Source organism: Aquarana catesbeiana, linkage group LG12, assembly GCF_042186555.1.
Source record: "Aquarana catesbeiana isolate 2022-GZ linkage group LG12, ASM4218655v1, whole genome shotgun sequence".
Lineage (NCBI taxonomy): Eukaryota > Metazoa > Chordata > Amphibia > Anura > Ranidae > Aquarana > Aquarana catesbeiana.
In genome coordinates this window covers 76,841,727-76,868,765 of record NC_133335.1, presented here as the reverse complement: position 1 = coordinate 76,868,765, position 27,039 = coordinate 76,841,727, and the positions used below count along the sequence as shown (strand labels likewise).

General features: G+C 45.8%; 2 protein-coding genes across 2 annotated transcripts in view; one reads left to right on the top strand and one right to left on the bottom strand.

The window, feature by feature from the left end:
• The window catches only part of MRPL10 (mitochondrial ribosomal protein L10), a 53,502-nt gene extending 32,760 nt beyond the window's left edge, over positions 1-20,742 (bottom strand). The window contains exons 1-4 of the mRNA XM_073608091.1: positions 20,619-20,742; positions 14,880-15,052; positions 2,068-2,232; positions 1,834-1,978 (exon numbers count right to left, since the gene is read on the bottom strand). Of these exons, the coding sequence (XP_073464192.1) occupies positions 1,834-1,978; positions 2,068-2,232; positions 14,880-15,052; positions 20,619-20,661 (526 nt within the window). The 5' untranslated portion in view covers positions 20,662-20,742. The remainder of the gene's footprint in view (positions 1-1,833; positions 1,979-2,067; positions 2,233-14,879; positions 15,053-20,618) is intronic.
• Positions 20,688-27,039, top strand: part of LRRC46 (leucine rich repeat containing 46) — a 30,663-nt gene continuing 24,311 nt past the window's right edge. The window contains exons 1-3 of the mRNA XM_073608089.1: positions 20,688-20,806; positions 20,877-20,970; positions 25,761-25,869. Of these exons, the coding sequence (XP_073464190.1) occupies positions 20,797-20,806; positions 20,877-20,970; positions 25,761-25,869 (213 nt within the window). The 5' untranslated portion in view covers positions 20,688-20,796. The remainder of the gene's footprint in view (positions 20,807-20,876; positions 20,971-25,760; positions 25,870-27,039) is intronic.

The following is a 27,039-nucleotide window of genomic DNA, read 5'->3' as shown; positions in this document are numbered from 1 at the left end:
GCCTCTAATAGCCTGCAGCTGGCCTGAGTGGGAGTCTAAACACTCTGTGCTGACATCCCGCCCCCTCCTCTACCACCCCCCCCCCCCTCGAGTTTTGAAAAAAACGAGCGCTTCCCGCACTGCCGACTCTCCTGTCATGCTTCTGGAGAAAAGGCTGAGGATGGGGGGGGGGGGGGGGAAGGAGGGAGACTGGTAACAAGATTTGCCTGAACGGCTATCTTCAGAGATGGTGGCCATTAGGCCACAGAGCCCGGGTGGTATAACCACTTTCTAGACCCCTGTGGCCCCTCTCTAGCCTGGGGGGAACATTCAAACATGAGAAATCCCCCCTTTCCACCTTACCTGCTTGCAGCCTGCTTTGAGATGCTGGGAATAATCAGCACTGAACACCTGAGACAAAGTCAGCATGTGTAGGTTTGTGCTCTTGGCAGCCCCCGGTGGTCACAATAGGCATAGCATGCATTTACCTTAAAGGAGAAAAGCCACTAGAACTCAAAAATTCTGTGGAATCTCCTCTTACCTTATCCAGCCGCAGGGTGCTGTTTACACAGACCCAATCTTCACCTCTCACGGTGGGCTCCCTTTGAAAAAACCGTCAGAGACTGGGGCCCCCATCAGTAGGGGGATCCAACAGTTCTGGGACCGTAAAGCACCTCGCCAGAAATTAGGAAGTTTAAAGCCATTTTCTGATCTGCGGGGTCCAGCTCTCTAAAAAGAGAAGCATTACGGGTAAAACCTCGTTTCTTCGGACACGAGGCCCGGGTACCATTCAATTCGGCCATGAAAAGACACTTTGAATGGATCCGGTTCGCCTGGCTTGCCCCAGTATAGGATCTTAGGATATTCCCTTTGGAGCTCAGCACAGGACATCTTTACACGTCCATCACCTAAGACACTGGCGTAAAAACTGAGGTATCCCTGCAAGGGGGAGGGATTATATAGGGGGTTGAACTTCCTGATAGGGTGTGCCAGTGTCCAATCACCAGTGATACCTATATAACCCATCAGTAATTACTGTGGCTCTGTGTCCCGTGATGTTCGAGAAAGAAATAGTACATTTTTTTTGAACATAGATGCTCAAAAAGATGTACAAAGATGGCGGCCTTTGGTCTACAGATGTGAGCACATGGTTTGTTACCGCCATCTTTGTTTGATCTGATTAACATCTGGGAAGCTGATTCTATCTAGTGATCTCAGTCATGGTGAATTTGGAGGAGCTTCATGCCTATATTGTAAATAAATCAGTTTTGACTACTTTATCAGGGTAGTCTAACGCTTAGGGTAAGGGTCAGTGGGTGTCCCCATCAGTGGTGGTCTTCACTGCAACACCTATTGTTACTGGAATCTTTTTATATGGACTTTATATTTATACTCAATTAACGCACTATTCCCATGTTTACAAGAGTACAGCCATTCCCTTGTGTGTGGCTCCCTTAGTGTGGCAAAGCGGCAGAAGATTTAGGCTAGGCATAAAAAATGCCTATAATCATTCATGTGCATGAACCCTTAATGGTGCATGCAGGAAGTTTTTCAGGATATCTCTAAAAACTGTGCTGCTTCCTCTGGAACTGTGCAGACCAGCCTCAGAAAACCTGTTTGAGAAACACTGGATTTCTGAGACCAGGCATGCATTACGCTGCAGAAAGTCAGAAGCTCCCCCATTGGGGACAACCTCAGAGCTGCTCCACAGCTGTCAAAAGAGCAAGCTGAACATTTCTGAAATGTTGATATTTTTCAGAGGAGCTCTTGAGAACAAGTATGTGTTATCATTAACCTCATATGCTCTCAAATGCACAAAAGTGTTATTCCATCAGATATTAATTCGTCACTCACCCAAAAGCACTATTTGTGGCACTGTTCGTGCAGCCTGTAGCATCTCCTTCACCTTTGGTTGGGGATTCACCACTAGAAAGGTATATCCAATAAATAATGGTAGCATGGCTTGGAGTTGGAACTGGCCCAGAACCTTTCTAACGACCTGGAGACAGGAAAAAGTCATAGAAGTTTATAAATCCATATTCTTAATCTTCTACATTTCATGTATAAATAATATTTTTCCATCAGTACCTGATTAGGAAAAATTTTAACATGAGCGCCATTTTTGAATAGCCTGTGTCGAAAAAGTAAGAAGTCCTCTGCTCCGATTGAATTGCGCTGGAATACTGCAATCATCTTACTGTCCTGGAGAACCGCATGTAGCTGGTTACATAGAAATCGCTCGTATAAGTTCTCCTAAAAATAAGACACATCACGTTTATCACACAAATATCTACAATTAGGCCAGGCCTTGTTCACAGCTTTTAAGAGAGGAGTGTGTACAGCAAGCTTTTGTGAATCCTTCAGCAAGCCTTTTCAATAAATTTCCAAAGTATTCAACAAGCTTTGTACATCTTTGCTAAAGCCTTCCAGTTCCAATTTGAGAATGTGAAATAGATCATACTGTATTTGGAGTGCTGTCACTTTAAACAAACTGTTAGCAGGCTTCAAGTAAAGCTGAAAGAAGTCGTCTTTTTTAAATTTTGTTCTGATTGCACGTAGCACTTTGTCCCATCAATGTGGTCTTCAAGCCAAGCTAGTGTGGTTGTCAGCACATCCCCCTCCCCCCACCGCTGTCAGACCACAAAACTAGCAAGAAGACAAATAACTACTGAGTCTTGATTGAGGATGCTTGTTTTATGTCACGGGGAGGAGCTGTGTCAGTTCCCCTGTTGTACCTTATTTTTTCATTGGTGCCAGGACACTGGCGGCAACAACCTTGGTTGCTAGGACGCAGGCAGCTGGGCTGCACAGCATCCTTCGTAGCTAGGATGCAGGCAGCTGGGCTGCACAGCATCCTTCGTAGCTAGGATGCAGGCAGCTGGGCTGCACAGCATCCTTCGTAGCTAGGATGCAGGCAGCTGGGCTGCACAGCATCCTTCGTAGCTAGGATGCAGGCAGCTGGGCTGCACAGCATCCTTCGTAGCTAGGATGCAGGCAGCTGGGCTGCACAGCATCCTTCGTAGCTAGGATGCAGGCAGCTGGGCTGCACAGCATCCTTCGTAGCTAGGATGCAGGCAGCTGGGCTGCACAGCATCCTTCGTAGCTAGGATGCAGGCAGCTGGGCTGCACAGCATCCTTCGTAGCTAGGATGCAGGCAGCTGGGCTGCACAGCATCCTTCGTAGCTAGGATGCAGGCAGCTGGGCTGCACAGCATCCTTCGTAGCTAGGATGCAGGCAGCTGGGCTGCACAGCATCCTTCGTAGCTAGGATGCAGGCAGCTGGGCTGCACAGCATTCTTCGTAGCTAGGATGCAGGCAGCTGGGCTGCACAGCATTCTTCGTAGCTAGGGCGCAGGCAGCTGGGCTGCACAGCATCCTTCGTAGCTAGGGCGCAGGCAGCTGGGCTGCACAGCATCCTTCGTAGCTAGGGCGCAGGCAGCTGGGCTGCACAGCATCCTTCGTAGCCTGGCAGCCTGCATCCTAACAACCAATGACACTGTGCACCCCAGACCAGCTTCCTGTGTCCTAGCAAACAATGAAAATGCAGCTAGCGAGGAGACATAACTAATGAGTCTTGATTGATGTCACTGGTCTCTGGCTCCTGGCTCCATGCACTTGCCCGCCATAAGCAATGTCACAGAAATGCGGGCAGTTCCCCTGTTACACCCTGTCTCTTTATCGGTACCAGGATGCTAGAGGTGCACAGTGTCATTGATGCTAGGATGCAGGTGACTGGGCTGTTACTGGTTACTTGGATGCAAGCAGCCAGACAACATAGGTTGGATGGCAGGGAGAAGATGGAAAATATGTAAGCATGGAATAAAAAAGGGAGAAGATGGAAAAATAGGATTTTTTAAAACAGCTTACCTGTAAAATCCTTTTCTTTCGAAGGACATCACGGGACACAGAGCCACAGTAATTACTGATGGGGTTATATAGGTATCACTGGTGATTGGACACTGGCACACCCTATCAGGAAGTTCAACCCCCTATATAATCCCTCCCCCTTGCAGGGATACCTCAGTTTTGTAGCCAAGCAATATAGTGTATTAGAAGAGGGGTGGGACCTCTGTGTCCCGTGATGTCCTTCGAAAGAAAAGGATTTTACAGGTAAGCTGTTTTAAAAAATCCTATTTTCTTTATTGAACATCACGGGACACAGAGCCACAGTAATTACTGATGGGATGTCCCAGAGCAATGCTACCTGAGGGGGGGGAACCACGACCAAGTAGGGTGCAATCAGACCTGAGGACCCTGTACTGATGCCTGCAGCACACTACGCCCAAAGGCGATATCCTCATGCCTTCTCACATCCACCTGATAGAATCTGGTGAATGTATGAACTGAAGACCAGGTTGCGGCCTTGCAGATTTGAGCCATAGAGGCCCGGTGATGCACTGCCCAAGAAGCACCAATAGCCCTTGTGGAATGTGCCCTGATCTGAAACGGAGGAATCTTCTGTTTCAAACTGTAAGCTTGAATGATCAACTGTCGAATCCATTTAGAAATGGTAGCTTTTGACGCTGCCTGTCCTCTATTGGGACCCTCTGGCAGCACAAACAAAACATCCGTCTTGCGGATCTGAGTAGTTGCCCCTAGATAGGTCTTAACTGCTCTTACTACATCCAACGAATGTAGAGATCTCTCTTCCGGAGAACAGGGATCTGGAAAAAAGGAAGGTAGAACAATGTCTTGGTTTAAATGAAAATCAGAAACCACCTTCGGTAAAAAACTAGGATGAGGGCGTAGTACCACTCTATCCTTGTGTATAATCAAATAAGGCTCCTTACAGGAAAGAGCTGCTAATTCTGATACTCTTCTAGCAGAAGAGATGGCCACCAGAAAAATTAATTTCCTTGTCAACAAGACCAAAGGAATCTGACTTATTGGTTCAAAAGGCCGTTTCTGTAACACAGCCAGGACCAAATTCAAGTCCCAGGGGTTTAGGGGCGCTTTAACCGGAGGATTAAGACGCATCACCCCCTGCATAAAGTTTCGGACCAAAGAATGCGAAGCAAGTGGCCGCTGAAATAATACTGATAAAGCAGAGACCTGGCCCTTGATGGTACTCAAGGCCAGCTTCATCTCTAATCCCATCTGTAGAAAATCAAGGATTCTACCTATGACATATTTCCTGGGATGCCAACCTCTGGATTCACACCAGGTTATATAAGCTTTCCAGACTCTATGATAAATCATCCTGGAAGCTGGCTTCCTTGCATTAATCAAGGTAGATATGACAGGACCTGAGAGCCCACGACTCTTCAGAACGTGGGTCTCAATAGCCAAACCGTCAAATTTAGTGTTTGTAAGGCAGGATGGAACACTGGACCTTGAGATAACAGGTCTGGGCGTTCCGGTAGTGTCCACGGGGAACCTACCGTCATTCTTACTATTTCTGCATACCAAGTCCTTCTGGGCCAAGCGGGGGCCACCAGAAGTACCGACTTCCTTTCCTGCCTGATCCTGCGAAGGAGTCGTGGTAGTAGCAGAATAGGCGGGAATGCGTAAATCAGTGAGAACCGATGCCACGGGATCACCAACGCATCCGTCCCGCATGCAAGAGGATCTTTTGCCCTTGCCACAAATCTGTCTGTCTATCTTTTTGTTGAATCGGGATGCAAAGAGATCTACATCTGGAACCCCCCATCTTTGGCATATGGCCCAAAAGACATCGGGATGCAGAGACCATTCCCCTGGAAGTAACTGCTGGCGACTTAGATAGTCCGCCTGCCAATTCTCTATTCCCGGGATGAAAACTGCCGATATGCATGGCACATGCATCTCTGCCCAGACTAAGATCTGGTTCACCTCTTTTTGAGCAGCTCGGCTCCGGGTGCCTCCCTGATGATTGACATAAGCCACTGCTGTGGCATTGTTGAACTGGATCCTGACCGGACAACCCTGTAGCCTGATAGTCCAGGCTTTTAGAGCTAGATGTATCGCCCGGATCTCCAGAATGTTGATGGGTAAGGTCCTCTCTGTCTTGGACCATACTCCCTGGACCGCAGCCTGTTCCAGAACTGCTCCCCAACCTGATAGACTGGCATCTGTTGTTACCACCGTCCAGGTAACCGGTAGAAAGGATTTCCCCTTCTGCAGGTTTTCGGGTATGAGCCACCAATTGAGGCTCTGACGCACCGCATGCGACAGATGCATCGGAAAGTCTAATGCCTGAACCTTCTTGTTCCAGGTCGACAGAATACTGTGTTGCAGCATTCTTGAGTGAAACTGAGCATAGGGAACTGCTTCGAATGAAGACACCATCTTCCCTAGTAGCCTCATACAAAGGCGGACTGAGGGACCCTTCTTGGTCCTTACTGTCAGAATCAGCTCTCTCAAAGCAGTGATCTTTGCCTGGGGTAGAAATATTTTCTCCTGGCTTGTATCTATAATCAGACCTAAATACTCCAGTCTTCTTACTGGTTTTAGGAAAGACTTTTCTAAGTTGAGGATCCAACCCAGGTGTTCTAGATACCTGACCGTGGTCCTCAAGTTTCCATTCAAAGAGGCTACCGACCGGTCTATCAAGAGCAGGTCGTCTAGGTATGCTATGACCGCTATACCCTGAGCCCTTAATCTGGCCAGAGGAGGAGCCAAGATCTTTGTGAACACTCGAGGTGCAGTGGCTATCCCAAAGGGCAGAGCCATAAACTGGAAATGGCGCCCTCCTACCTCGAAGCGCAGAAACTTCTGATGAGCAGGAAAAATGGGCACATGCAGATATGCATCTCTGATGTCTATTGATGCCAGAAATTCTCCTCCCTGCAGGGTGGGAACTACTGTTCGAATTGATTCCATGCGGAAGGATTGAATCCTTAGGAATCGGTTCAGATCCCTTAAGTCCAAAATGGGCCTGACATCCCCATTTGGCTTTTGGACCGTAAAAAGGTTGGAATAGAAGCCCAATCCCTGGTCCTTTGCGGGAACTATCATAATGACCTCCTGCGACAAAAGTCGCTCTAACGCTAGAAGGAGCGACTGCTTCTTCTCTGGGTCTCTGGGAACATTTGATCTGAGGAACCGAGGAGAAGGGAATTCCTGAAACTCCAGCTTGTACCCTAAGGTTACCGTGGAGACTACCCATCTGTCCTGGAAGTCCTCCTGCCAGAGCTCTGAGAACTGTCGCAGTCTTCCCCCCACTCGAGTGAGCGGGGGCGCCCCCTCATGCAGAGGTCTTAGTGTTTTGCCTAGTAGGCTTCTTTCCCCAGGACTTCTTTTGTCCCTGGGGTTGACTCTTGTCTCTGGACCCCGATGGAGGCGGCCGTCGAGACTGCCTGGAGGCTGAAGCCCCCGGCGCTGGGGAAAGAGTCCGTTTGAAAGAGGGACGCTTACTCTTCTTTTTGACAGGTAAGAGAGTGCTTTTCCCACAAGAGATTCTCTTGATATAGTTATCCAAGTCCTCTCCAAACAACCTTGCACCACGAAATGGAAACCCAGCCAGTAGCTTCTTACATGGTGCTTCGGCTGACCAATTTTTCAACCATAGGATTCTACGTATATGCACCAACCCCAGTGAAAGACGGGAGGTTTGCACGATAGAATCTCTAATGGCGTCAACCACAAAGCATAAGGCCGCTGGAAGGTTAGCAAACCCCTGGGCCTGCTGTTCAGGTAATACTTTGATGACCTGCTTAACATGGTCTCTTAAGTATTGACAGACTCCAATCGCTGCTATTGCAGGTTGGGCCACTGATCCTGCTAAGGAGAAAACATCCTTCAATAGGGATTCCATCCTTTTATCTACAGGATCCCTGAGCATCTGAGCATTGTCTACAGGACAAGTCAGGCTATTATTTATGGAGGAAATGGCGGCATCAATAGCTGGTATTCCCCACATTTTAATAAACTTTTCTTCCATCGGATAAAGTGTTGAAAACTTTCTCGGCGGAAAAAAACGTTTGTCTGGGTGATCCCACTCAGAATAAATAAGCTTTTCAAGTAAAGTATGAACAGGAAAAGCATGTGCTGCTTGGAAAGGTTTCAGTGACCCCAAAGCAGAAGAGGATTCTTTAGCAGTTTCAGGTATGGGCAACTTAAATGTGGAGCGGACCAATCCAGTGAGGATCTGCACTAAGACTTTCTCCTCTTGGGAAGTCGCAGAGGGTCCCTCTCCACCTGAATCCTCCGAAGAGGAATCATCCATCCCATCCCGATCCTCTGAAAGGGATTCATCTCCTTTATCCCAGAGCTCCTCTGTCTGAGGGTCTTGGGGAACAGAGGAAAGCCTAGTGCGTTTTCTTCCACTGAGTGAAGACGTAATCACGGCCATTAATCTTTCCTCTAGACCATTAATGGTTGAGGAAAAAACCTCTTGTGTAATATATACAGGGGCTGAAGTGCCAGAAGCAGGTGTAGCCCCTGACCCCGATGGCTCTCCCTGGCTAGCCGTCCCTGGCCCATCCTTAGGGGGGAAGGATGCTGCCGACAGGGGGCCCTCAGAACCTGAACGAGATCCCCTAGTGTCTCTGGTTCCTGGGGTGCTTGAACCTCTTCTACCCATAGTGCAAAGCAACAAGGTGTGAGGTATACAAATGAACACTGTCCGCTGAGCGATGTAGTCTGGCTAAAAGCCTTGCTACCCAATGCTCAGTCTGGTGTTACTTCAGTAAATGCTGCCTAGGAGAATGCCTGTGTCCCACCTTACATGCGACCGTCAGCTCTGTGTCTCTCAGAAGGCTGAGTGCACCTGTACAGAGTGCCTTTAATAGCCTGCAGCTGGCCTGAGTGGGAGTCTAAACACTCTGTGCTGACATCCCGCCCCCTCCTCTACCGCCCCCCCCCCCCTCGAGTTTTGAAAAAAACGAGCGCTTCCCGCACTGCCGACTCTCCTGTCATGCTCTGGAGAAAAGGCTGGGGATGGGGGGGGGGGGGGAAGGAGGGAGACTGGTAACAAGATTTGCCTGAACGGCTATCTTCAGAGATGGTGGCCATTAGGCCACAGAGCCCGGGTGGTATAACCACTTTCTAGACCCCTGTGGCCCCTCTCTAGCCTGGGGGGGAACATTCAAACATGAGAAATCCCCCCATCCACCTTACCTGCTTGCAGCCTGCTTGATACGCTGGGACATACACAGCGATTACAACACCTGAGACAGACATTCAGCATGTGTAGGTTTGTGCTCTTGGCAGCCCCCGGTGGTCACAATAGGCATAGCATGCATTTACCTTAAAGGAGAAAAGCCACTAGAACTCAAAAATTCTGTGGAATCTCCTCTTACCTTATCCAGCCGCAGGGTGCCGTTTACACAGACCCAATCTTCACCTCTCACGGTGGGCTCCCTTTGAAAAAACCGTCAGAGACTGGGGCCCCCATCAGTAGGGGGATCCAACAGTTCTGGGACCGTAAAGCACCTCGCCAGAAATTAGGAAGTTTAAAGCCATTTTCTGATCTGCGGGGTCCAGCTCTCTAAAAAGAGAAGCATTACGGGTAAAACCTCGTTTCTTCGGACACGAGGCCCGGGTACCATTCAATTCGGCCATGAAAAGACACTTTGAATGGATCCGGTTCGCCTGGCTTGCCCCAGTATAGGATCTTAGGATATTCCCTTTGGAGCTCAGCACAGGACATCTTTACACGTCCATCACCTAAGACACTGGCGTAAAAACTGAGGTATCCCTGCAAGGGGGAGGGATTATATAGGGGGTTGAACTTCCTGATAGGGTGTGCCAGTGTCCAATCACCAGTGATACCTATATAACCCCATCAGTAATTACTGTGGCTCTGTGTCCCGTGATGTTCGAGAAAGAAATATGTAAGCATTAGAGCTGCACGATTAATCGTTAAGAATCGTTATCGTGATTTTTTCCCTTTGCGATCTTGACAAAGTATTTCCCGATTCTTTCTATACAGAGAATTATCTCTGCTCTGCTAAAGCCGACAGCCGTCAAAAGAAGGGAAGAAAAAAAACGGGCAGTCTGCCAAGAATCACAACATTCTTTAGCAGTGGAACTTAAGTATAAACATTGTAACAATTTGTCCTTTAGATCAAAGGAATACACTTTGGTGTGTAAATGAGGGAAGTTTAACCACTAAATCTTTTTCTGTTGGTTTCAAGTTAAATTAATTTTTTTTTGCTAGCAAATTACTTAGAACCCCAAAAAGAGGGAGAAGATGGAAAATATGTAAGCATGGTACAAAGGAGGGATTTTCTTCACATTTCAATGGCATTTCATTTGAGGGGCTAATACAGATACATAGACATGAGTGTATGGACCTGTATGCCTTTTTTTAATGCTCATGAGAGTTGTTCTTAAAGTTTAAGCTGGATGGGCAGCTTGTTTAAAGTGACTCCAATCAAGATCTGTATTTAATAATAAAGCTTGCCAAAAGCTCTGCGAATAAAAAAAGTAAAGAACATAGATATTGCTTGTTGATTTGATGTATACTGGTAGAATGATGTTATAAACCCCTTATCTGGGCTTTTAGGACCTTAAGACCCCTTTCACACTGAGGCGGTTTGCAGGCGGTATTGCGCTAAAAATACCGCCTGCAAACCGCCCCTAAACAGCCTCCGCTGTTTGTTCAGTGTGAAAGCCCGAGGGCTTTCACACTGAAGCGGTGCGCTGGCAGGACGGTGAAAAAAGTCCTGCAAACCGCTTCTTTGGAGCGGTGAAGGAGCGGTGTATTCACCGCTCCTAAACCGCTCCTGCCCATTGAAATCAATTGGACAGTGCGGCTATAGCCGCGCTGTACGAGGGATTTTAACCCTTTTTCGGCCGCCAGCGGGGGTTAAAACCGCACCGCTAGCGGCCGAATACCGCTGCAAGAACGACGGTACAGCAGCGCTAAAAATAGCGATGTTGTACCGCCGACGCCCCCACCGCCCCAGTGTGAAAGGGGCCTTATGGAAATACTCCTGAGCCTCTTTGCATCTGCATTTTGCAAGTTTTTAGTAATTCCATAAACTTTTCACTTTAGTGATAGAATATAGAGCCCTACACTTCCAGATGGCGATGAAGAATGTACATAATGTGATACAATTGAGAAGACAGTGTTAAAATTTGACCATATTTACCTCTTTAATCTGAATATTTTTAAATTTAAATTTTTGTCCTAGATTTTGTTCTGAGACAGTACAGCCACTTGAAGGCTGCAGTGATCACAGAAGGGGCACCATCATAGGGCTATACATGGGATATCTTCCAATCTGCCATAATGTCACATTTTCACTCCCAGCATTTAGGTAGTAGTCAGCTGGAAGTCTAAAATAGATGGGCAACAGGACAGAAACTCTTCAGTCACTTTAAGTGGCTGTAAACCCTTACCTATACCCAGTAAAGTGACTGGCCTCATTTGATACAGAGATGAAACAAAATACTCTGACATAAGTTGTACCTGTTTATCTGCAGCTCCCTCTTCTCTACATCTGTTCAAAGTGCTGAATTTTAAAGCTGAGTTGAGAGTTCAGAAAAAAGGGGGCGGAGAGCTGAAGTTACACTCTGCAGAGCTCAGTGAGGAAAGCTCTGGGAGCTGATTGGAGGGAAGAGACCCCCATCACACAGTGCACAAGAACAGATCTGAGGCTGTCTCTCTCTGCTGGAAATCCCTCCCCTGTCACCATTTTTCTCTTGGCGTCAGGAAAACTTGTCAGTAGTGTTTCATGCTGTTAGCAGAGGGATGAAGCAGCAGACAGAAATTACACTTAGCTTCCTGGATAAAGACAAGTATACACTGGGCATATTACTATAGGGCTGCTTTCACACTGATGTGCTGCAGTTTACCCACACCAGGTGCAGTGCAGTGTACCTGCAAATTTGCTGCACTTAGCGATAGAATTCTATTATATTCTGCGCTTTTAGTGCACTTTCTGAATGCAGGAGTTTTGGTGCGATTTCAAAAAGTGCATCACACATGCATAACAAAAAGAAGAAAAAGAAGAAGTCTATGGCAAAGGGCAGCTAACCCAGGAAAGTTGCAGATGCACTGCGCTGCAACTGCGATGTAGGTCACACGCAGCACATCAGTGTGAAAGCAGCACTATACTATTATGCCCAGTGTATTGTTTCACAATTAAATGACGAACTCCTCTTTTTACATTTGCAGTTTGGGGGGTGGTAAAACCCCATAGTTAAGACATGTTTTTATCACCCCTGCCCCAATCGCGCCCCCTTTAGCTGCAGTGTCCAGGGGTGTACACATGTCGCAGCAGGAGTTCTACACCCTGTCATGGTTGGTGGATGTAGCAACTGCCAATCATGACCCATTCAAGTGAATGAGGCTGCTCTGCAACCTTGTGCAGTACAGCAAACAAGAGGTGAAAGTAGGCAGCATTGTGCTGCTTTCTCACCACCTGCTTTAACCCCTCGGACCCCGCAGAAGCATGCAGTTGCAGGGCACTTGCACAGTGGCCCTATTTACTCGACTGGATCTCGAATGAAGAGGGTAGCACTCACCAAAAGCAACAAGGGGCTTTATTCCTGCTGCGGCATGTGTACACCTTTGGCAGCTGCCTCAGCAGCTAATCGGGGTAGGAATTGGGGACAGTAAAACTGCAACTCAACCACAGGGTTTTGCCACCCCTCAACTTTACGTGTGAACGAGCCCCACTGGGGCCACTGCTGAATGCAACTAAGGGCTCATTCACAAATGCAGCAGGCACTGCTGCTCCTCTGAAAAGCATTAATAGTGTGTTTGACAGGTGGTGAGGAGGAGATATGCTGCCTCCTCACCACTTGATTTAAACCCATGATTGCCTTGTAATGCACGTGATTGAGACACAGTAGTACAGCAATTAGAGGCTTAAATCAGGTGTGAGGAAGAGACACTGTGCCCAGTGATCTCTGACTTCTCCCATATTCTTCAGGTAGATATCCACCTCTTTATGGTTGCCTACCCCTGGTCTAGAGGGATACGCTTTGTTCAGATTTCATGCCTGAGGTTTACAACCACTTGCCTACTGGGCACTTACGCCTCCTTCCTGCTCAAGCCATTTTTCAGCTCTCAGCGCTGTCGCACTTTGAATGACAATTGCGCAGTCATGCTACACTGTACCCAAACAAATTTTTTATCATTTTCTTAGAGCTTTCTTTTGGTGGTATTTAATCACAGCTGGGTTTTTTATTATTTTTTTTTTTTTTTTTAAAAAGGCCAAAAATGTTGAAAAAAACATTTTTTTTTACTTAGTTTATGTCAGTAAATTTTGTATCCAAATAACTTTTCTCTTTCACTGATGTGCGCTGATGAGGCGGCACTGATAGGCTGAACTGTTGGGCATTGATGAGGTTGCACTTATGGGCACTGATACGGGGCACTGATAGGTGGCACTGATGGGCACTGTTAGGCGGCACGGATAGGTGGTACTGATGGACATTGATCGACAGCAGTGATGGGCATTGATGGGCAGCACTGATAGGTCGGCACTGATAGCCAGCACTGACTGGCATCGCTAATGGGCACTGATTGGTGACACTGTTGGCGCTATATTGTAATCAGGGCAGTGATGATCAGTGCCCTGATTACATGTGTAGATGTCCCCCTATGATGAGATGCCACTGATCGGCTCTCCTCGCCACACACTCTGTCAGTGTCAGGCCAGGACCGCCAATTACCGGAACTTCCGTGTTTACATGTGACCGGCTGTGATTGGACAAAGCCGATCACATGGTTAAAGAGCCACGGACGTGTCCCAGCAACACGGCACGGCCGTTCTGGGACGCCGTAATATAACAGCGTCCCAGAACAAGAGCCACACTGTCCACCGTCATTTGACGGTGGGCAGGCGGCAACTAGTTAAGTAGAGGGATGGCACACTGACTCAAAGTTCATTTACTTGTAGTGGACTTACATTTAGCCCCCCCCCCCCCCCCCAGCATTTTTACAATAGGTCAAACTTATCCGTAACACTGTTCTTACAGCATCTTCACTGTGTGGCCTTCCTGGCACTACACAGCTTCAGAAAAATCTTCCCAATTGGCATGAGGCTATTTCATTTAGGATCTTAAGACTTAAAGGCATTGTAAAGTCAGAAGGTTTTTTATTCTATGCATTAAGATTAAAAAAAAAAAAAAAAAACCTTCGGTGTGCAGCAGCCCCCCTAATACTTAGCCCGTCTTTATCCAGCGATGTTGCAGGAGTGTCTAAGCTGCTCTGGACTCCCATCATTGGCTGAGAAGGCAGCGTGGTGTGACTGGCTTCCGCTGCTGTCAATCGAAATCATTCAGCCAAATCAGGAGAGAGAGGGGGCGGTGCAGGGTCGCGGCTCTGTGTCTGAATGGACACAGGGAGCTGTGACTCGGCTCGGGTGCCCCCATAGCAAGCTTCTTGCTCTGGGGGTACTCAACAGGAGAGAGGGGCCAGGAGCACCAAGGAGGGACCCGAGAAGAGGAGGATCTAGGCTGCTCTGTGCAAAACCAACAGCACAGAGGAGGCAAGTATAACATCTTTTTTTTTATATAAATAACAAACAAGACTTTACAATCACTTTAAAGTAGAACTATGGGTAAAACAACTTTTTTTTCCCCATTTTGGTAGGTAGGGGATAACCTGTCAGACTTTTCTTATTACCATCTGTGTCCCATTGGGGAGATTTCCTTTCACTTCCTGTCCCATAGCCAAACAGGAAGTGAGAGGAAATCTCTGCAAATTAAGGTGATATCTCACCCCCCGTCGGTCACCAGAACTACCCCATTGGAAGATTTACTTTTCTGGGGACAACTCAAAATTTGGGATTTTCTTTTACTTTCAATCACTGTATGGCCAGCTTTAGAGCTGGGGAAGTAGGATGGTAATGGGAGTGTTAAGAGCTTGCATTAAAGAGGAAAAGTTAAGTGTGAGGATTTCAAATGAAGCTGGTGGGCAGCTACAGTACTGGGAGCCTTACACTAGGGTTCCTGGTGCTGAAAGTGAATGCGTCATTTTTTACATACCTGCCTGAAGATCTTTTAACACTTTACATTTACCTTTCCAGTGTCTTCACGTTTAGGCTTTGGTTTGAAACAGCTGTCGTTGGAAGGTTTAGGTGGAATATACTTTGTGAGTGCCATAATCTTTTGCCTCTCAAAGTGCATGGCCTTCTTATGGCGGGTAACTGCTTTGGAGCCATGGCGGACACACTGCAAGGACGGAAGCCAGGCTGAGGGGAAAAGAAAAATGGATACTGTTAATTCATTAAAACAAGATTGTAGCCACTGCAAAGTAATCAGTGTTTTTGTTGGAAAAACAAACTAAAGTTCACATGTATCCAATGCTAACCACTGAAAAATAGGGTAACAGATACAGGGAAAGACAAAGGGGAAAAAAGTTGTAGATCCTTAAAAATGTTAGCCTCTCAGATTTTTACAGGTTGCCAACAACAGTGCTGGATGCTGCACTTGAGCCTTCCACCCGCACAAAAATCGCTGGGATCTCATGCACAGGCACTAAACGCCTAGTCTACATGAGGTCTAAAGGGTTGGTACAGACACATATCTGAATCCAGGGAGTGAGCACGTTACGCAAAATGTATAATTAAAGCTAATAAAAATATTGAATACCCCTCCCTCATCATAACCAACTAAAATGTGAGTGCAAGGTCAAAGATTCACAATGGCATCCATTTATTTAAATGGCGGAGCTGCTCTAGGGAGTATGTAGTATCTACTAATTAACCACTTCAGCTCTCTAAGATTTACCCCCTTCCTGACCAGGCCATTTTTTGCTATACGGCACTGCGTTACTTTAACTGACAATTGTGCGGTCGTGCAACTCTGTACCCGAATAAAAATTTTGTCCTTTTTTTTTCCCACAAATAGAGCTTTCTTTTGATGGTATTTGATCACCTCTGCAGTTTTTATTTTTTATGATAGAAATAAAAAACAACCGACAATTATGAAAATAACCAAAATATCTTTTACTTTCTGCTATAAAACATTTCCAATAAAAAAAAAAAAAAAAATCGAATTTCTTCCTCAATTGAGACCAATATGTATTCTGCTACATATTTCTGGCAAAAAAAAATCCCAATAAGCGTATATTGATTGGTTTGCGCAAAAGTTATAGCGTCTCCAAACTATGGGATATTTTTATTAATTTTTTACTAGTAATGGTAGTGATCAGCGACTTATAGTGGGACTGCGATATTGTGGTGTACAAATCGGACACCTGACACATTTTGGGGACCAGTGAGACTAATACAGTGATCAGTGCTAAAAAAAAATGCACGGTACTAATGACACTGGCTGGGAAGGGGTTAACATCGGGGGTGATCAAAGGGTTAATTGTGTGCCTAGCTTGTGCTTACTCACTGTGTGGGAGGCGCTTGTACTAGAAGAAGGCAAAGATCCATGTCCCTGTTTTGCAGAAACACAAGATCAATACCTTTCCTTCTGACAGAACGGCAATCTGCCTGGTTTACATAAGCAGATTGTTGTTCCGACTCTGTAATCAGCGGGTGCTGGCGGACATCGAGTCACACACAGCGGTAGTGGGTCGCGGCGGAGCGGGTGCCCCAGACCCGGAAGTGTTAGATCAAGTACTAGGTACATGATCTGGCACAGAGCAGCCGCCCTGCAGCAGTACATGTACAGTGGGTGGTCCGCAAGTGGTTATGGTGACAATTATAGTTTCCAAATTTTATTTTCAGTCAAGCTATACGATTTCAGAGCCCTATGTTCACAAATACCATCAAGTATTACTAAAGACAACACTTTATTTTTGTTTTGGAGTGGAGAGGGATTAGAACACCTGTCAGGTTTTTATTGCTGTCTTCTTATTTTGGCTACAGGACAGGAAGAGCCCTTTCACACTGGGGCGGTTTGCATAGCGCCTGCAAACTGACCCGAAAGTGCCGCTGCTTGCATTCCAGTGTGAAAGCCCCGAGGGCTTTCACACTGGAGCGATGCGCTGGCAGGACGGTAAAAAAAGTCCTGCCAGCAGCATCTTCGGAGCGGTGAAGGAGCAGTGTGTATACCGCTCCTGCCCATTGAAATCAATGGGAAGGTGCGGCTATACCGCCGGCAAAGCGCCTCTGCAGAGGCACTTTGCGGTGGTATTTAACCCTTTCTCGGCCGCATACCGATGGTAAAACGCCGCTAATAATAGCGGCGTTTTACCGCCGACGCCGCCCCCGCCCCAGTGTGAAAGGGCTCGAAGCGAAGGGAAATCTCCCCAATAGGACATAGATGGCAACAAAAACTGACAGGGGTTATAACCCTCTCTTACGCTATCCAAAATGAAAAAAAAAAACAAAGAAAAACAAGTTTTGCCTTTACTGTAGTTCTACTTCCAAGTCCTTTCAGGATTTTATAGCTGTCTGGAGCTCTGACTAGAGGGATTCCCACTCTCTTCATCCTAGTGATCACTGCAAAATCCAGCCATCCTAACACAGTACCATGCATTTTGGTGCGGCACATTTAACCACTTTATGACCACCGACTGCACATATACTGTGGCAGGGCAGCTGCTCTGTTCGGGATCACTTACCTAGTACGTGATCCGACAGTTCCGGCTGCGGGGTGCGTATGTACGCCACCCGTGACCCACTCCCATTGTGAGTAGACACAGCGAGAGCTGATCTGCAGGTACTGCGGTCTCGATGTCTGCCGACACCTGCCGATCAAAAAGCAGAGAGCCAGAATGGCGATCTGCCTATGTAAACAAGGCAGATCACCGTTCTGTCAGTAGGGAAGGCATTTATCTATTGTTCCTGCAAAGCAGAGACATGGGTCAATGCCTTCCCCTAGTAAAAGCACCTCCCACACTGTTAGAAAACACCAACTAGGCACACAGTTAACCCTTTGATCACCCCCCAATGTTAACCACTTCCCAGCCAGTGTCATTAGTACAGTGAGCATATTTTTAGCACTGATCACTGTATTAGCGTCATTGGTCCCCAAAGAGTGTCAAAAGTGTCAGTGTCCCTACTGTCTGCTGCAATATAACAGTCCCACTATAAGTCGCTGATCGCCCCCCCATTACTAAAAAAAAAAAAAAAAAAAAAATTAAAAATGTAAATATCCAATAGTTTGTAGATGCTATAACTTTGCAAACCAATCAATATACACTTATTGGGATTTTTCTTTTTTACTCAAAACATGTAGCAGAATACATATTGACCTAAATTGGATGAAGAAATTAAGACGTTTACATATTTTTTTATTGGATGTGTTTTATAGTCATGACATTACTTCTGGCTCTGGCAGATCTAAACTCTGACATTTTCTTTCCCCATGAAAGCATTTTTGCGAAACTGCACTGCGTTGCTTTGACAATTGTGCGGTCGTGTGACGCTGTACCCACACAAAATTGATGTCCTTTTCCCCCCACAAATAGCGCTTTCTTTTGGTGGTATTTGATTGCCTCTGCGGATTTTATTTTTTGCGGAATAAACAAAAAAAAAGACCGACAATTTTGAAAAAAATAAATAAATACATTTTTTACTTTATGCTATGAAACACATCCAATAAAAAAAAAATGTAAAAAAAAATGCCTTCATCAATTTAGGTCAATATTTATTCTGCTACATATTTTTTGGTAAAAAAAATCCCAATAAGTGTATATTGATTGGTTTGCGCAAAAGGTATAGCGTCTGCAAACTATGGGATAGATTTGTGGAGTTTTATTTTTTTTTAAAAGAGAAGTAAAGGGTTTTTTTTTTTTTGCATATTCATTCTTACCTAGGTCCGATGCTGCATGTGTTCCCCGACGCTTCTGCACTGAGAACCGAGCGATTGAACACCACCGATGGCTCAGTTCTCTCAGCTCCCTGAGCAGAGAGCTGCTGACTGTCAGTCAGCGGCTCTCCGCCCTGCCCACCCCCCCCCCCCATGCTCACTAGAGTACTGAGCGCAGGGGGCAGCTCGCTGAGAGGCTGGGATGGGTATCAGTCCAGGCACCTGACGGATCCAGACTTTATTATCGGGATGACGCGGTGCCTGGACTGATTCCTGTGACTTCAGCAGGGAGGGGACTTATGTTTTATGCATAAAGGTGAAAAAACTTCTGTCACTGATCGGCCCCCAAAATTTTACTCACCTGAGCCCTGCAATTCCCATGCTGGAGACGCGCTCTTCCCCTCTGCCTGTTGTCTCAGCTCTTGATTGGATAGATTGATAGCAACGCAGCCATTGGCTCCCATTACTGTCAATCAAATCCAATGACGCGGGTGTCAGGGGGCGGGGCCGAGTCCGGCATTCTGTGTATGGATGCAAATGCTGGACTCGGGAGCTCGCCAACAAGGTAACCCCCAGGGAGAGCGCTTCTCCTAGGGGGGGTTATACGATGCAGGGAGGACCCCAGAAGTCGAGGATCAGGGCCATGCTGTGCAAAACGAACTGAACAGTGGAGGTAAGTATGACATGTTTGTTATAAAAAAAAAAAAAAATTAGAGGGTTCACAATCACTTTAAGACCGCTCTCTGATGAAAACAGGTCACAGGATTGCAAAACGAATTGCACTCCTGTGACCCATAGAAGAAGCCCAGCCAAACAAGCTCAGGCTGGACTTCTCCTTTAAATTTTTTTGACTAGTAATGGCGGTGATCAGTGATTTTTTGCGGGACTGTGACATTGCGGCAGACAAATCTGACACTAAGTGCCAGTTTTTGGGGACCAGTGACACCAATACAGTGATCAGTGCAAAAAAAAAAAAAGAAGCACTTTCCCTGTACTAATGACACTGGCAGGGAAAGGGTTAACAACAGGGGCGCTCAAAGGATTAAATGTGTTCCCTGTGAGTCCTTTCTGTGTGGGGGGTGGGGAGAGGTGCTTTGACTGAGGGAAGACAGAGATCTGTGTTCCTGCTTAGCAGAAACACAAGATCTCCATCTTCTCCTCTCACAGAACGGCGATCTGCCTCGTTTACATAGGCAGACCGCTGTTCTGCGTCTCCCGGGAATGATCTTGGGGCGCCCGCCGAACATTGGTGTCTGCTGGACCCACTGATTGGCACCCGCTGTGTCCAGTCACAGCGGGGGGTGGGCAGGCCCCAGACCTGGAACTAGAAATCACACACAGATATATGCGATTTCGCCCAGGAGGGACGCAGTATATATGCACGGGGCGGTTCAGAAGAAGTTAAAGTAACGAAGTGCCATATCACAAAACAATGACCTGGTCATGAAGGGGGTAAATCTTCCAGAGAAAAAAAAAAAAAGGGGGTCACATAATGCTTTTGTGTGAGTGTTCCATGTAAGGCATCCCAGTGAGATGAATGGGCGTCCCTAAAGATGATGAGCCAAAATCACACAAGCGTGCATCTTTCTAAGTGTGATCTGAACCTCAGTGCAAATTCACAAAGAAAATAAGAAAAGTGTTACACTTGCTGTTTAATTTTTTTGTTAATCCCCCCCAAATGTGACAAGCAGATGTGTGTTTTTCATTAGATATGCAAAAAGTAAATTAAATTAAAAAAGTGCCCATTTATGGAGAATACGGTTGGAATGAAAGGGCTGCTCTCTGTGTATAGTGTCACAGTGTGAGGTCATAGTGTGAATGGGGCCTGAATGCTGCCTGTCCTGTTTGAGGAGAACATACAATGTCCTGTCTGAGGAGAACATACAATGTCCTGTCTGAGGAGAACATACAATGACAGGTGCCCCCCAGAGGTCACACTCTGCATGTACAAGCCACTGACAATACACACAGCCTGGAGGAAGAGAACACGGCCCCCCACCTCATACCAACACCCCAATGTCACCATTCACGTGTCCCCCTCCTCCTCACCTAACTCCCGGGCCACCACCGCTCTCACCAAGGCCGCCGCCATGTTGCCGGAAGTCACTGACAGAGCAGAGCTGGCGCACAGGATGACGGGAGCCGGCCGTATCCTAGCAACCGAGGACGCGCCGAGAAGTCAAAGTAGTCTCCGCTGATACAGAACCTCTACCAAGAGCGACCCAACATGTCTGCAGGTGAGTAGAGGACACAGTTATCGGGCAGAGGTAAGTGTGCAGCGACTTATCATCTACTCCTCTTCTACAGGGAGGAGGGGGAAGGAGGACACACCGCCCATCCTGGCCGCCATCCTCAGGAGGAATGTCAGCACTCCCATCCATGGAGCTACACAGGACGATGTGTAAGTGGGATCTGCCTTCCCTGTCTGTGTGTCACATGCAGGTGCAACATGCAATCAGAGGAAAGCAAACCTATGCTTATAGTGTTACTAAACCCACAGCAGTAAAATCATTCTGTATATGCAGTAAATCATGCTTGTTATACTCACTGTGGAGCCTAAAGGGTTAATCATCTGCATTGTGTAAAAAAGCTGTTTGATCCTGTCTTCTCTGATCCTCCTCTTCTTCCACTGTCGCCAATCTATCTCCTGGTAGAACAGAGCCTTGTGGGCACTCTGCACATGCTCAGTGTGTATTGCTAAAGCTTTTTTTTTCTTGTGAGGGCATGTGATCAGCACAGGGCCAATCAGCACTGTCCACACAGATGTAATGCAGCCTCATAGGACAGTCAGAGGAGAAAGAAAACTCCTACAAGCTTTAACCACACACTGATAGAAGTTCTAAGACTGCTATATACTGCCAATGAGAACATTTATTTAGCAGTTTATATTTACTAAAATAATTGCATTTCCACTAGAGCTGCACGATTCTGGCTAAAATGAGAATCACAATTTTTTTGCTTAGAATAAAGATCACGATTCTTGCGGTGTAACATCTTCTTTCACATTATACAAAAAAAATTGGGCTAACCCTTACTGTTTAGTTTTTTTTAATTAATTAAAGTGCATTAAAAAAAAAAAATGCATTTGAAAAACCACTGGTGTGACATCAAATATTGCAACAACCACCATTTTATTCTCTAGGGTCTCTGCAAAAAAAAATATATATATCATTTTTGAGTACTTCAAGTAATTTTTCTAGCAGAAAATGATTTTTTACTTGTAGCAACAAATGTCAGAAAAGGTTTGGTCTTTAAATGGTTAAACTTCCTTCATTCACACGCCGGAGTTCTTTCGTGTGTTGTAATAAAACTTGGCAGGCTGCCTGTTTTTTTTTTTTCCAGCTGTGAGAACTCTCTGCACTTGTTAGAAAGATCGTGACATCCTGTTTTGAACATCGGGAAGGGAAAAAGATTGCGATTTCGATTCTTAACCTTTAATAGTGCAGCTCTAATTTCCATGTTCTGTATACTGTGGGAGACCAGATATAGCAAATGCAGGGTCCTGGGTTTAGTAACACTTTAAGGAAGGATAATAACTTCTGTCAGCATCTATTGGAGAGATTTCCCTTCACTTCCTGTCCCAAAACAGGAAATGAGAAGAAATCTTTCCAAGATAAGGGAATCCCTGGATATTACTAGAACTAGCATCCCTATTGGAAGATTTCCACTCTGTTCTTGTTCTGGTGACAACCCACAATTTGGGATTTTCTTTTACTTTTATTTTCGATAATAATGGTGAACAGGACAAATAGAGAGAGCAAATCTTGCTAATGGGTACACAGACAGCAATAAAAACTGGCAGGGGCTCTAATCCCTCTGCCTCCCTAAAGAAAAAAGTCTTGCCTTCAATTACACTTTCTACACTTTAAAATATTAGTTCACCTTTGTAGAAAAAATGTAATGGTGAACTTCCACCTTCTCCACTTCCATAGTGGCAATCCTGAGCTGTTAGCTCTCACACAGCCAACAGTCCAGGGGTTTGAAATCCCCCACTCTTCTCCCTTTTCTCCATCAGACCAGATTGATTCACTGTGATGGAGATGACCAATCAGAATCAATCTGGTCGGTCCGGGAGGCGCTGCTCAGAGAACAGCGGAGATTACAAATCCTCGGACTGCTGGCCCGGCTGTATGGGAGCTGACAGCTCAGGATGGCCAGAGGTAGGTACAGCAGGGACCGGGGGTGGGGAAGGTATATGGTGTTAGTTCACCTTCATTTTTTTTGGAAGCTGCAAAGGCAGCCAGACTGGAGAGACCACATTCTGTGAGCGCACCAAGAATTAAACCTCCTGTCACATTTGGCTGGCAGTACTGCCCACTCAACACGACCCATTCACAGGTGAACGGGGGCTGCCACAACTGCAGCTGAGCCATCTTTTAGGGGTTAAAACAGGCAGTGATGAGGTGACATTGCGGCTTCTCACCACCAAAACCCCTCTGTAAAGGGTTCCACTGTGGATCGCTTTTCAGAGGGCTAATGCTTATATAAACCACCTGTGAAAGATGAATTCTAGGTATGCATATTTTTGCATAGTTACATTGGTCCAGCTTGGATCGGTGAAAGTTGATATATTCCATACCTGGCCGATCCTTGTGGAAGCGGAGAATCTTTGTGCTAGGCACGGCTACTACAGTGATCCTCGCTGTCTCTGGGGTCCTGTGGCGTGCAGCTGCCCGGCTGCATAATGAACACAGGAGGTTGTTCACTCAACCTGGGTTCAATGCACAATACACCTTGCATTTTTCTCCGCTAAGCCTTTTCTGATTGGATGAGGCAGAAGGGCAGGGCGATGATGCCATGATCTCCACCTTCTCCAATCACAAACACCTTGTAATGAGAAAAATGCAAGACGTTCTATGAATGGCACCTGTGCGAGAGTGCTTTAAAGAGTAACTCTGCTTTAGGGGAAAAAAATAATAATATAGCGTATACAACTGTGACACAAGTCGTAATTGAATGTTATTAACCACTTAAGAGCAGAGCCTCTTTCTGAGATTTGTTGTTTACAAGTTAAAAACAGTTTTTTTTGCTAGAAAATTACTTAGAACCCCCCTAACGTTATACATTTTTTTTCTAACACCCTAGAGAATAAAATGACAGTCGTTGCAATACTTTCTGTCACACTGTATTAGCCCTGCGGTCTTACAAGCACACTTTTTTTGGAAAAAATACACTTTTTTTGAATTAAAAAATAAGACAACAGTAAAGTTAGCCCAACTTTAATTTTGTATTGTGAAAGATAATGTCACGCCGAGTAAATTGATACCCAACATGTCATGTCAACATGATACCCATCGCTTCAAAAGCGCGCCCGCTCGTGGAATGGCGACAAACTTTCACCCTTAAAAATCTCCATAGGCAACATTTAAACAATTCTACAGGTTGCATGTTTTGAGTTACAAAGGAGGACTAAGGCTAGAATTACTCTCGCTCTACCGATTGTGACGATACGTCACATGTGTGGTTTGTGCACCGTTTTCATATGTGGGCGCTACTCACGTATGCGTTCGTTTCTGCAAGTGAGCTCGTCGGGACGGGGCACGTTTAAAAAAAAAATGTTATTTCTTTTTTATTTTTACAGTTTAAAAAAAAAAAATGGTGTTACTTTTTTTTTTCCTATTACAAGGAATGTAAACATCCCTTGTAATAGAGAAAAGTATGAGAGGACCTCTTAAATATGAGATCTGGGGTCAAAAAGAGCTCAGATCTCACATTTACACTAAAATTCAATTAAAAAAAATGTTATTTGAAAAAAAAAATATATAAATAAAATGGCCCTTTAAGAGCTACGGGCGGAAGTGACCGCTCCAGTAAGTGGCGGAGGGCACCGAAGCATGGCGGGAGGTAGGGGGGCCCATTTCCTGCCGCTAATAAAAGTGATCTTGCGGCAAATCCGCCGCAGAGACCACATTTATCTGAAACCGGACCGCCAGCCGAACAAGAGGATACCAGGATTATGGCAGCAGCTGCTTCCATAACAACGATACCCCTCTTCAAAGTACCGACGTATCACAGCGGTGGTCAGTCCGGAAGTGGTAATGACCTTTGCTTTTCAATCTGCAGCTCTGTAATTTTTCTGTAAAATGCAATATGTCTACCTAGAGGTGTTCTGTATACAGATGGTGTACGGAACGCCCCAAAGAAATGTCATGTGCTGTGATTGGCACACTGATTTCCCCAGAAGTCTGCACTAAGATACTAATCAGATATCAGACATCCCCTGCAATAAAAATGTAATTTTTGGTGAGATACTTCCAATAGGAAATCATGCTTAAAGGGATGCAGACCTTGCCACTTTCCTCATTAGTGCCCTGCAAGTGCTCTCATACAGATTCTCTCTACACATGGACACAGACAAACATCTATTTTGTCAGAATAACAAAAGGTAGGAATCTGCAACAAAGTTTGTTAAAATCCTTGCAATGTACATAGATCACCCAGAGGGGTGTTTTTTTCTCAACAAAAGTGGAGTTATTCTTTAGCCCTGGTTCACACCGGTGTAGCTTTGAAATCACGCTACTTCAGTGCGATTTCAAAGCCATAGATCAGTGCGATTTTCTCCTCTGATTTCATTGTGGCTTGCGACTTTGTTTAACAGAAGTCTATGCAAGTCGCAATGAAATCGTAAAAAAAGTAGTGCAGGAAACTTTTTTCAAAGTCGCTGCGACATAAGTCATGTCGATTTGAACAGTGCCATTGCTGACAGTGGGGTGCAACGTGTCATGCAATATGGAACTGTCAAATTACATGACACATCGCACCAGAGGGAATGAGGGCTTAAAGCTGAAGTTTAGTAAAACTTTTTTGGGGGGTATACATCACACAATTCATCTCTGATGATGTGCATCCCATGATCTGGGACTGAGGGACTGCAGGGGTTAATCGCAGCAGCTGCGACTGAAAGGCTTGTGCTGCTTGGCTCCTCCTCCTGCCCCCTTGGCTATTCATAAAACCCCAAATTTTCTTTCCCCAGAATGCAACTCATTCTGTGAATGGGCAGGGGACAGCCTATCATTCATCTGCACCTCCTCCATTCACAGAACTTCTTGCATCGCAAAACCTATAAGTGGAAAAACACAGCTGCCCCCAGGTAAATATATCAGCTCATAGAACATATTTAGTAAGGTTGTGTATATCAAGTGGATTTCTTTTACTAAAAAAAAATGATAAAGACTATGCTTGTCTTAACAGGTCTTCAGCATTACAAAGTCTACAAACGGTGAGACTGGACAGAGAAGGGATCACAAAACTGAGCAATCTGGAGGCTGTAAACAAGGCGCACAGCCTGTACTTGCAAGAGGTAAACCAGTTAATGACATCCACAGTACAAATGCAACGTACAGTGAGGGGAAAAAAGTATTTGCTCCCCTGCTGATTTTGTACATTTGCCCCACTGACAAAGAAATAATCAGTCTATAATTGTAATGGTCAGTTTATTTTAACAGTGAGAGACAGAATAACACCAAAAATGTCCAGAAAAAAACGGATTCCAAAAAAGTTATAAATGGATTTGCATTTTAATGAGTGAAATAAGTATTTGACCCCTTTGCAAAACATGACTTAGTACTTGGTGGCAGAACCCTTGTTGGCAATCACAGAGGTCAGACGCTTCTTGTAGTTGGCCACCAGGTTTGCACACATCTCAGAAGGGATTTTGTCCTACTCCTCTGCAGATCCTCTCCAAGTCATTAAGGTTTCGAGGCTGACGTTTGGTAACTCCAACCTTCAGCTCCCTCCACATATTTTCTATGGGATTAAGGTCTGGAGACTGGCTAGGCCACTCCAGGACCCTAATGTGCTTCTACTCGAGCCACTCCTTTGTTGCCTTGGCCGTGTGTTTTGGGTCATTGTCATGCTGGAATACCCATCCATGACCCATTTTCAATGCCCTGGCTGAGGGAAGGAGATTCTCACCCAAGATTTGACGGTACATGGCCCCGTCTATTGTCCCTTTGACACGGTGAAGTTGTCCTGTCCCCTTAGCAGAAAAACACCCCCCAAAGCATAATGTTTCCACCTCCATGTTTGATGGTGGGGATGGTGTTCTTGGAGTCATAGGCAGCATTCCTCCTCCTCCAAACACGGCGAGTTGATGCCAAAGAGCTCGATTTTGGTCCCATCTGACCACAACACTTTCACCCAGTTCTCCTCTGAATCATTCAGATGTTCATTAGCAGACTTCAGACTGGCCTGTACATGTTCTTTCTTAAGCAGGGGGACCTTGTGGGCACTACAGGATTTCAGCCCTTCAAGGCGTAGTGTGTTACCAATTGTTTTCTTGGTGACTATGGTCCCAGTTGCCTTGAGATCATTGACAAGATTCTCCCGTGTAGTTCTGGGCTGATTCCTCACCGTTCTCATGATCATTGAAACTCCACGAGGTGAGATCTTGTATGGAGCCCCAGACCGAGGGAAATTGACAGTTATTTTGTGTTTCTTCCATTTGTGAATAATCACACCAACTGTTGTC